Source organism: Bufo bufo, chromosome 1 (assembly GCF_905171765.1).
Source record: "Bufo bufo chromosome 1, aBufBuf1.1, whole genome shotgun sequence".
Lineage (NCBI taxonomy): Eukaryota > Metazoa > Chordata > Amphibia > Anura > Bufonidae > Bufo > Bufo bufo.
In genome coordinates, this window is record NC_053389.1 from 654,316,465 (window position 1) to 654,327,745 (window position 11,281).

Consider the following 11,281-nt stretch of genomic DNA (forward strand, 5'->3'; position numbering starts at 1 on the left):
AAATGAGCAGTATATAATGCAATGGAAAAATGAATCAAGGATTTTAACCGTTTGTTTGTCATATTTTTTATTTATATTTTATAAAAGTTTCATAAAACGTTGTAAAAAATAATTAAAGACATAGTTTCCTATAAAAAGACCAGTATGTTAGTTATAGAGTTAGGCTGCGTTCACATCAGCGTTCAGCCTCTCCGTTTTCCTGCTCCGTTATAGGAGCAGGAGAATGGACAGGACGGATTTGGCACATAACTGAGACGAACGGAACCTAAAGACCCCATAGACTATAATGGGGACCGCTAGGTTTCTGCTGAGAGGAAGATTTCTGAAGCGGAGACAAAAGTTGTGCGCGCAGGACTTTTGTCTCTGCTTGAAATATTTTTTCTTCTGAGCGGAAACCTAACAGACCCCATTATAGGCTGTGGGGTCCGAAGGCTCCGTTCGGCTCAGTGATGTACCGAATCGGTCCTTTCCGTTCTCCTGCTCCTATAAAGGAGCAGGAAAACGGAGAGGCTGAACGCTGATGTGAACTCTGCCTTAGGCTACATGACCACTAATGTTGTTGTTTGTTTTCTGTGTCCGTTCAGTTTTCTTTTGCGGATAGGATGCAGACCCATTCATTTCAGTGGGTCCACAAAAAATGCGGACAGCACACCGTGTGCTGTCCACATCAGTATGTCCGTTCTGTAGCCCTGCAAAAAAAAATAGAACATGTCCTATTCTTGTCCGTTTTAGGCATTGATACAATGGATCCGCAAAAAAAAAAAACGGATAGCATACGGATGTCATCCGTTTTTTTTGCGGATCCGCAATTTGCGAACCGCAAAACACATACGGTTGTGTGCATGTAGCCTTACATTGTTACATTATGTTAACAGTTTGCTGCTTTCCTCTTTACAGAAGCAAATGATTACAGCATAAAATGTATATAATTGTATAATGCTTCCTTGATACTTACTGAAGCCGTGCAGTATAAAACCAGGTTGCATTGCTAACATTTAGTAGGTAAAATTGCAGATAATTTTAGAAAGATCATGGCAGACGTCATCAATACAGCTGCTGCCAATGGTTTCCCTTCCTTTCTATGAGTCACCCAGTTCATGTCCTGCATATTACGATAAGCATTGGCTTTATCATTTCTCTTTTGCTGGTAGAATTGATTTATAAAACCTGCTGGCGTCTAATTTCCTAATTTATTGTCTGCAGAGCTCTCTGAGACATGCTGTTGCCGGTTCTGCATCTTTTTTTTTTCTACTAGCTTTACCTATTGACTGTAACTTAAGCAGCACTGGTACTATCCTGCAAGTTATCCTCTATTAACATCATTTTCCCTGACCTTTAGAATCTGACTGGGCTTTTCCTAATTTATTTTAAATATTTTTTTCACTCATGACATCTAACTGTGATTTCCCATGACACATGACAGAGGAAAGGAAAGAATCAATGAGACACAGAATCAATTCTTAGCTACCTAGTGTAACACAGTGAGGGGTTATGTCTGGCAAGGCAGGTATTTTCCTCCCAGCATGTGCAGCTGGGCTGGTTTCCAGCCAGGTGAGGTCAAATAAGTGCCGGTCCGGGTTTTGGCAGCACCTGGCTGTCCTTAAATAGGCAGCTGGGCTCAGCAGAGATTTCTCTGTTTTTGGGATATGAGGCTTTGTGCCGTGCTGGAGGGCTGAGAACCGCATGCTGGGGAAACAGGCCCCCTAAAGCCTACTGTGGACTACTGGAGGCAGAACTGCCAACAAGGTGACTTGTGTTATATGAACTTTCCATTGTGTGTGAATTAGCACCAAGACTGCAAAGTTACGTGCTGATTTGTGCAATTGCCTCAAGTGTGAATAAACACTGACGTTTTGAGTTAAGAACTTGTATTTTGCCTCTATACTGCGCCCGCTTACCATATCTACCACCATATCTACCAGAGCAAAACCCCACACTAGTCAGGAAGCGATATTATTGGTTATTGTATTTCCACTCATTTTCCATGTTTTCTGCTATTTTATAACCGGATTGAATAATTAATGGCACCAGATATTATAGATATGCTTAGATGTCACATAAACATGAAATACATTTATATTGCAGGAATCTTACCATATATCTGTTGCTACCATATACACTCATTGTACTTATGTATGCAATATGCTGTGTATTGTAAAGGTGGGTAAGCTTATAAAGGGGCCAACAGGTAGAAGTGTATGATGTGCCACGCGATTTACTGCAAAGGAATATGCGTTCCTATTTATACAGCATGTGATTTCATTTCAGTGTGCCACAATCTATAAGCAGACTAAAATGAATCTGCAATCCCTGCTGCAAAATGAATGGGTCTTCTGAAGAAGTTTTGAGCAAGTTCCAAATTCCAGTTGAGAATCACTGATAGAGAATACATTGCAGATATGAAGGATTTTCACCTACCAGTCCAAGGTTTAGGAGCTTAGAAACAATCTTGTCGAATACTCCTCTGTCATTCTCTTCATAAATTCTCATAGCGATCTTCTGAACGATATCTTCTGCAGTGAGTGGTGTCCCATCTAATTGGTGAAGCCCATCCGGATCATCTAAAAGAATAAATCATTTCTGACCTACTTTCAGCCATCTAATTATATAAAATGTGGAGAAATGTTGCTAATGTCTCCTTCATTAGCGCTGAATGTTTAAGCTCCAAGCCCCCATTAACTTCATCATATATTCATTTCCGCTCCTATACTAGCACCCTTAATAGGGGAATGGTTATGAAACTGGTTGTTAGAAGTAATCATAAAAAGAAATAGATCTACTGTATAATTGCATATTAAAATATACTCATCCTATGGTATTTAAAAAGTACATGTCTATGGACCATTGAGCACTATAGACATTAGCTACAAGTAGCATCTAGTAATGGTAAAACCATATACGGTATATAAAATATAGGTAATTTACAAACATGAAATTCACCGGAAAAGCCATCTCTTGATATGTCCTATATATAGCTGTAAAGTCTATGTGGGTCATTTATTAAGACTGGCGTTTTTATAAGCCCTTTAGCTGGCGGTGGATCCGCCGAAGTTATGCAGAGGCGCCGGCCTCTACATAACTTCGAAACATCCACCATTGCTCTAAATGTAAACCAGCTTCCTTGCTGGCTTAAATTTAGACCATTTTCTACGCCTAAAACAGGCATAGAAAATGATGAATGAGACAGGCCTGCCTAATATATGCGTATTTCTGATAGTAAATGACCCCTATGAGTTTGACTTCCAACAATTTCCAATAGTATGGTGCATTAAAGGGGTTGTCCCATGAAAAATTTTCTATATTTTTCAAACCATCACCTTCCTTCCATCAACTATAAGCTATAAAACATATTAAGAAACACAGTGGAGAGCAGAATTTATATTTCTTCTAGGTTTACAGCTTGGCTGTAGGTATTCACTCAAGTCTCTGAGGAGGGTTAGCTCCACACACTCCTTACCCTCCGTAATTTCCTAGTATTCAGACTAGGATCCAACACGTTTTGGGACTTCCCCCTTCATCAGGAATAAGCACATAACTTCAGCTTATTCTCTAAATAACTACTACCCCTCTCCTCCACTTCACTGTCCTATTACCAGAAATGATGTTGCATTTACCTGGCTGGCGCAGATTTGAGTTTATAGCTTGCGGACAGCCAGAGATGCATATGCCTCATAAAAAATGAGGCACATCTCAGTCTGGTACAGAGGGATCAAGACTGGTTTATGAGAACGCCAGTCTTTATAAATGCCCCTTATTATCTTGTATTTTAGTCAGTCCTTTCTATAGCCTCATTCAACCCATTAGGAACTAGTGTATTTAATTAAAAAATCCCCAAACTCTCCCTACTACAAAGTGTTATAAAATGGCAGAAAGAATAATTTATTTGATCCAATAGGGTAACTTTTAAAAGATCGTGGTTACTATCATGATGAGGTAGAAAACGCTTAATTTAATCCCTGTTTTATATTAAATCTATGGCCATTCATGCTCTCTCGCAAAGACGGTGTCATTCTCCCCACGTACTGGAGGCCATACATTTACTCCAGTACGTAGATAACAAAACCACTAACGCAATTCTGAAAATGTTTTATTATAACGCTTGCACCTACTAACTCCACACTTATATACTCTCTTCATACTAAATGTAATAATTTTTTTCTGCTTTTCCCACCTCCAGCTATCAGTATAGGAGGGAGATGGCTGTTCACAGGAGGTGTAAAAGCAAAGATATAAATGTATAAATAACAAGTTTTACTTAATCTTTTCCCACAGAAATATATATCACGAGGCATGGACTCGCGGGGCAGGGATGTAATATCACCACTTTACAAAGCGTTGGTGCGGCCTCATCTGAAATATACAGTTCAGTTCTGGGCACCAGTCCGCAGAAAGGATGCACTACAGCTGAAAAAAGTACAGAGGAGAGCGACTAAACTGATAAGGAGCATGGAGGGTCTTAGTTATGAGAAAAGACTAAAAGAATTACATTTATTAAGTCTTCAGAAGAGACATCTAAGGGGGGGACATGATTAACCTATACAAATATATAAATGGGCCATACAAAAAATACAGTGAAAAACTGTTCCACGTAAAATGCTCTCAAAAGACAAGGGGGCACTGCCTCCGACTGGAGAAGAAAAAGTTCAGTCTCCGGAAGAGTCAAAGCTTCTTTACTGTAAGAACTGTGAATCTGTGGAATAGACTTCCTCAGGACGTGGTCACAGCAGGAACAGTGGACAGTTTTATAAAGGGTTTCGATGAATTCTTAAAAGTAAATGACATTAATGCTTATGAAAATGTGTAGAAATCTGAGTCTCACTTCCTTCTGGGATTCACGTCACAACCTATACCTTGGTTGAACTTGATGGACTTATGTCTTTTTTCAACTGTATTAACTATGTAACTATGTAATTAATCTGCTCAGCTCCTCCTGCTCTATAACATGATGCGGTCAGATTGCATTGCTTTTTTTGGTGACAGGACCTCTTTAAAATCATACCAATGAATCACTGACTGCGGTAATGTGACCCTTCCATGTGTATCTATGACAGATCAGAAGCTAATTGTGGCTGGACTTCTCCTGTACTCTTCACTAATGGATGGATGGCTTAGTCATAACCTAAAGATGACATTATACATTGTATGTCATTTTATCACTGCTACTTATCTGACATGGTTATGATTATCAAATACCTTCATATTTATAATCCAATCCACTTTTAGTGGAGTCAAAATACTCCACTGGCTTTATGTTTTTTGTTGAGTCTGCCTCGTCCATAGAGGTCCTCTGGTCGCTGACTGCGCTTTTTGTCCAGCCGCTTCTTTTGACATTCTTTTCTTTCTCAGCTGCTGACATCAAGAAGTTCAAGTCATCCACAAAGGAATCATTTTTTATTTTATCTACAGGATGGAAAAAGAACAAACTGTAGAAGTTACTTTTCTTCCATGCTGATCCCATAATTCCACGCTAATAAATGTTACCTTTCGTGGCTCCTCTGCTCACTGTATCCGCCTCAGCAATCTAAGGGGGGAAATGATGAATAAAACAGAAAACCATTAGTATGGTCTCCAGGATTCAGAGTTATTTGGTTATTTCCTCTCAAATAAAGCTGCATGGAGCTGGCAGACTGCCAACTAATGCTCAATAATCCCTCAAAGTCTGCAGTCTTCAGTCTGCAATGTATGTTCGAAAACATTTCATGGGTCAGGTAAATAGGCAACAAAGAGTTTCCTGTGCACCATCTTGTCTATAGTGCACCTGTTGCATTTTCACTAGTGCACTGTTTTATAATGGACTTATGATATATGTGTTCTCTGGCTATAATTTGCAACATTCAAACATTGCATACAATGAAATAATTATCTATAGGGTGAATGTCCATTAACCATTGAACACAATTCTTTACAATCTCTTTACTGTTTGGAAATGTTTAGTAGAAATTCTCTAGGCACATTGTAATCTGAAAAACGTACCTGTTCTTCCAATGGTCTCTCTACACTTAATTCTCTGTTATGCAGAGCCTTGTCTAGAAGGGATACAGAGGAAGGAACATTACTACTACTGTAACTCATAATATGTTATATAGAGCACATATAGGCACATACATATATACAACTATTCATGCTTCTTAGAATGCGTTCTACAAAAAAAGTGCTTTATTCCTTTAAGAGTTGATTCGTGACAACGGATTTAGTTGGATTACTTTAATCGTTGGATTAAATAGAGCATCTGAGCCGCACTCTCTTCCTATACATTCTCTTTTACATCTTTCTTGAGGGCGATACACAGATACACAGAACTACTAAAGACCATCTGGCTCATAAACACTATGTAATCAATCCTAAATAGTAAGTACATAATAAAGAGTGCAATTACCTTGGCTGGTGTCTGGTTTAGGAAATCCATGAACAAAACATACCACTCCAATAAGGGCACAGAAGGAAAGAACAGGCTTAAGAGCCATTTGCCACCAAGTCCGGTGTCCTTGTCCAACCCTGCTTTATACTTGAATGCAGCGATTGTCTTCTATTCTTGTGCCAGAATAATCAATGCTATCAGCAAAGGGGAAGAAAAGAAGGGCTGCTTGTGGTCTCCAGGTAAGAGGTAAAGAGGCTGGAGCTGTCCACTGCTGTAGTGCTGAAACTGTGTTGGAGCTGTCCACTGCTCTGGTGCAGAATCTGGACTCTACTGCCCAGATGAGAGCTGTCCACTGCTCTGGTGCAGAATCTGGACTCTACTGCCCAGATGAGAGCTGTCCACTGCTCTGGTGCAGAATCTGGACTCTACTGCCCAGATGAGAGCTGTCCACTGCTCTGGTGCAGAATCTGGACTCTACTGCCCAGATGAGAGCTGTCCACTGCTCTGGTGCAGAATCTGGACTCTACTGCCCAGATGAGAGCTGTCCACTGCTCTGGTGCAGAATCTGGACTCTACTACCCAGATGAGAGCTGTCCACTGCTCTGGTGCAGAATCTGGACTCTACTGCCCAGATGAGAGCTGTCCACTGCTCTGGTGCAGAATCTGGACTCTACAGCCCAGATGAGAGCTGTCACCTGCTCTGGTGCAGAATCTGGACTCTACTACCCAGATGAGAGCTGTTCACTGCTCTGGTGCTGAATCTGGACTCTACTACCCAGATGAGAGCTGTCCACTGCTCTGGTGCTGAATGTAGATTGCACTGCCTAGATGGGAGCTGTCTGTGTTGCTATCTGAGCAGGAACAGTAAGGGTAGCTGCCTTCTATTGTTCATCAGCAGCTGGCATCATCGTATGAATGGGATGTGCTATGTCTCTGCTTGTAGATCAGGAATCAGAGCTCCAGTGTGCGTCACTGGAGAGCAGCCTGGCACCACCAATGCTGCTGTGTAGGACATTGTGACCTTTACTACTGCCTGGGATGTAAAACCTCCTCTGATTGGAGCCTGGGGACCTGTAATTGGTGAATGAGGTCACACCCGTTGTCTGCTACCTCTGATTGTGACTGGTGCACTCTGTGGAAGATGTTTACAACATGCATTGTAATTGCTCCCCCCGCCTTCCGGTATTACCAGAGAGTTCTGTCACGGAGATGTCAGAGCCTGTTTACACAGAGAGCGTGTGTGGGACAGAAAGGAACATCTAATTAGAGACAATGTTTATCTTTCTGAAAATGCTTGGTTTAAATGATACAATGAATTGTAGTTATTATAAAATTATAAATTGTATCCTGACAAACGATAATTCTGTATTCACAGGTAGGGGCTGATAATGAAATGGAAGTCTTATCCTTTCATTATTTGTAAACAGAAATTATATATATATATATATATATATATATATATATATATATGCAAAAAACGGAACAGCACCTCCCAAAGTAAATCGCAGGTGCAAGGTACCCGGCAATAATAATCTTATAGCAAACAGTGAAAGTAGCAGCACACCACTAAATGCACTAAGACTGAGTAAACAGGTAAATGTGTGAATGTGTGAACAGGATCAAATACATGATGCCAATAGTGTCAAATAATTGAGCCCACCTACCAGACGACAAGGTAGCTTCTTATCAGGTGGGACCTACTCTAACACGGAGGGTCCAGCTTGGTGTTTTTAATCAGAGTAACAATGGAGCTGGACCCTCCGTGTTAGAGTAGGTCCCACCTGATAAGAAGCTACCTTGTCGTCTGGTAGGTGGGCTCGACATATTTTTGATCAATAATATGCTAAGAGCTTCTTCACTGCTTTGCAGTAACTATTGGCATCATGTATTTGACCCTGTTCACACATTCACACATTTACCTGTTTACTCAGTCTTAGTGCATTTAGTGGTGTGCTGCTACTTTCACTGTTTGCTATATATATATATATATATATATATATATATATAACCCTTGCACTCCCGCATATCTACCTGGTGCTTTTAATCTCATAGCTGGATGCTACTTTGCCCTGAAACTTATAGGCCAAAATCCCAGGAGAGGCAAGACCATTAGAGTACGTCCCGTCTGTTGGAAGCCACCTTATCGCTGGTAGATGATCCTGACATATTCTTGATCAAAAATTATGCGCAAATATCTTCTACTTTTCATATAGTAAGTATAGCAGTAATGCAGTTTACACTTTTATGTAGTCACCGCTCATCTATGTCTTTGTGCATTAAGCAGTGCGCTGCTACTTGTAGTTCTATGCATTGTGTTACAGTTTAATTCTCTTTTGTGTTGTGTGTATATCTATCTATCTATCTATCTATCTATCTATCTAATCTTATATCTATATATCTATATTTATATATATTAACCCTATCAGCTCCAGAGAATTTTAGTTTTTTTACTCCCTGGTTTCTTATGTATGACTTTTTGATCACTTTTTATTCAATTTTTTGTGGAGGTGAAGTGACGGAAAAACGGCAAATCAATTTTGATGTTTTTTTCTGTTATGATGTTCACGGTATGGGATAAATACATTACTAGTTTAATAGTTTGGGCATTTTGGGACACGGCGATGCCTATGATGTTTATGTTTTCATTGTTTATCTTTATTTTAATTATAGGGAAAGGGGGTGTGATTCGAAGTTTAATATATTTTTTAAAACATATTTTTTTACTTTTTACTTTTTTATGTCAACCTAGATGACTATAATAAACAATTATTAGATTGTTTCTCCCTTACATTGCAATAAATTGCCATTGCAGTACACTGCAGTACATTGCAGATTCTTGTGGAGCCCTGCCACTTGCAAGGCTCCATGAGAACTACACCTGCAATAGCATGGGTTTCTTCAGAGAGACCCGGGCTATTGCAGACAGTAAACAGCTCCCTCTATTGCCTGCATTATAAAAGAGTGGATGCCGTCTTTAAAGGCTGTCAGTAAATGGTTAATTCCAAGATTCTGCACCTAGGAAAAGTTGTTGCATGCATAATATAACCCAAAAACTAGTACAATTAATATGAACTAACTGAACTAACTAAATGACAGACTAGTACAGAGGGAGTACAGAGGGAGATAATATCAATGACAGACTAGTACAGAGGGAGATAATATCAATCAACATTGACTACAGTACATATATATATATAATGTATATATTGTAACAGTGTGGGAAATTAGCTCAGGCAAAGAGACACTCTAAGTCCAGGTTTCTTCAACAAAACCACCGCTAGTAGTTTATTTCCCAACTAGGGTTGCACGATAAATCGAAAAAATAATCGAATCGCGATAATCGGCAAATGCGATATGGCGATTTGGCCAACCCGAAAATGCAGCGATTATATATGAAGGGGCCCCGCGCACATAACTGGCTTTGTAAGTATTTTACTAGTGTGTGAAACAATCTCTCTCCTATTGATAACAGGTCCAGTCTCTGTACTCACTTTCACGATGAATGCACTGCAGCGACGAGCGGGCCGGCCGGCGCGTGACTGACGTCACTTAGTAATGCTCCTGCTTCCTGAAGTGGGAGGAGCGTTACTAAGTGAAGTCAGTCACGCGCCGGCCGGCCAGCTCGCTGCCGCTCGCTGTAGTGCATTCATAGTGACAGTGAGTACAGAGGCGGCCATGTTATCAATAGGAGAGAGATTGTTTTACACACTAGTAAAATACTTTACACACAAAGCCAGTTATGTGCGCAGTTTAGGACACATGAGGGGACACATAGGGCCATGAGGGGGACTAGCATAAGATGCTATATGTCTTATGCTGCCCCCCTCATGGCCCTATGCGTCATAGCACACATCCCCTATAACAGCGCCATCCACAGATCCCCCATAACAGCGTCCTCCACAGATCCCCCACATAACAGCGTCCTCCACAGATCCCCCATAACAGCGTCCTCCACAGATCCCCCATAACAGCGTCCTCCACAGATCCCCCATAACAGCGTCCTCCACAGATCCCCCATAACAGCGCCCTCCACAGATCCCCCATAACAGCGTCCTCCACAGATCCCCCATAACAGCGTCCTCCACAGATCCCCCATAACAGCGTCCTCCACAGATCCCCCATAACAGTGTCCTCCACAGATCCCCCATAACAGTGTCCTCCACAGATCCCCCATAACAGCGTCCTCCACAGATCCCCCATAACAGCACCCTCCACAGATCCCCCATAACAGCACCCTCCACAGATCCCCCATAACAGCGTCCTCCACAGATCCCCCATAACAGCGTCCTCCACAGATCCCCCATAACAGCGTCCTCCACAGATCCCCCATAACAGCGCCCTCCACAGATCCCCCATAACAGCGCCCTCCACAGATCCCCCATAACAGCGTCCTCCACAGATCCCCCATAACAGCGTCCTCCACAGATCCCCCATAACAGCGTCCTCCACAGATCCCCCATAACAGCGTCCTCCACAGATTCCCCATAACAGCGTCCTCCACAGATCCCCCATAACAGCGTCCTCCACAGATCCCCCATAACAGCGCCCTCCACAGATCCCCCATAACAGCGCCCTCCACAGATCCCCCATAACAGCGCCCTCCACAGATCCCCCATAACAGCGCCCTCCACAGATCCCCCATAACAGCGCCCTCCACAGATCCCCCATAACAGCGTCCTCCACAGATCCCCCATAACAGCGTCCTCCACAGATCCCCCATAACAGCGTCCTCCACAGATCCCCCATAACAGCGTCCTCCACAGATCCCCCATAACAGCGTCCTCCACAGATCCCCCATAACAGCGTCCTCCACAGATCCCCCATAACAGCGTCCTCCACAGATCCCCCATAACAGCGTCCTCCACAGATCCCCCATAACAGCGTCCTCCACAGATCCCCCATAACAGCGTCCTCCACAGATCC

At 42.0% G+C, this 11,281-nt stretch overlaps 1 protein-coding gene across 1 annotated transcript in view; it reads right to left on the reverse strand.

The window, feature by feature from the left end:
- The window catches only part of SCG3 (secretogranin III), a 59,313-nt gene extending 52,840 nt beyond the window's left edge, over window positions 1-6,473 (reverse strand). The window contains exons 1-5 of the mRNA XM_040413969.1: window positions 6,377-6,473; window positions 5,974-6,026; window positions 5,482-5,521; window positions 5,194-5,400; window positions 2,419-2,561 (exon numbers count right to left, since the gene is read on the reverse strand). Of these exons, the coding sequence (XP_040269903.1) occupies window positions 2,419-2,561; window positions 5,194-5,400; window positions 5,482-5,521; window positions 5,974-6,026; window positions 6,377-6,464 (531 nt within the window). The 5' untranslated portion in view covers window positions 6,465-6,473. The remainder of the gene's footprint in view (window positions 1-2,418; window positions 2,562-5,193; window positions 5,401-5,481; window positions 5,522-5,973; window positions 6,027-6,376) is intronic.
- Between the last annotated feature and the right edge of the window lie 4,808 nt (window positions 6,474-11,281).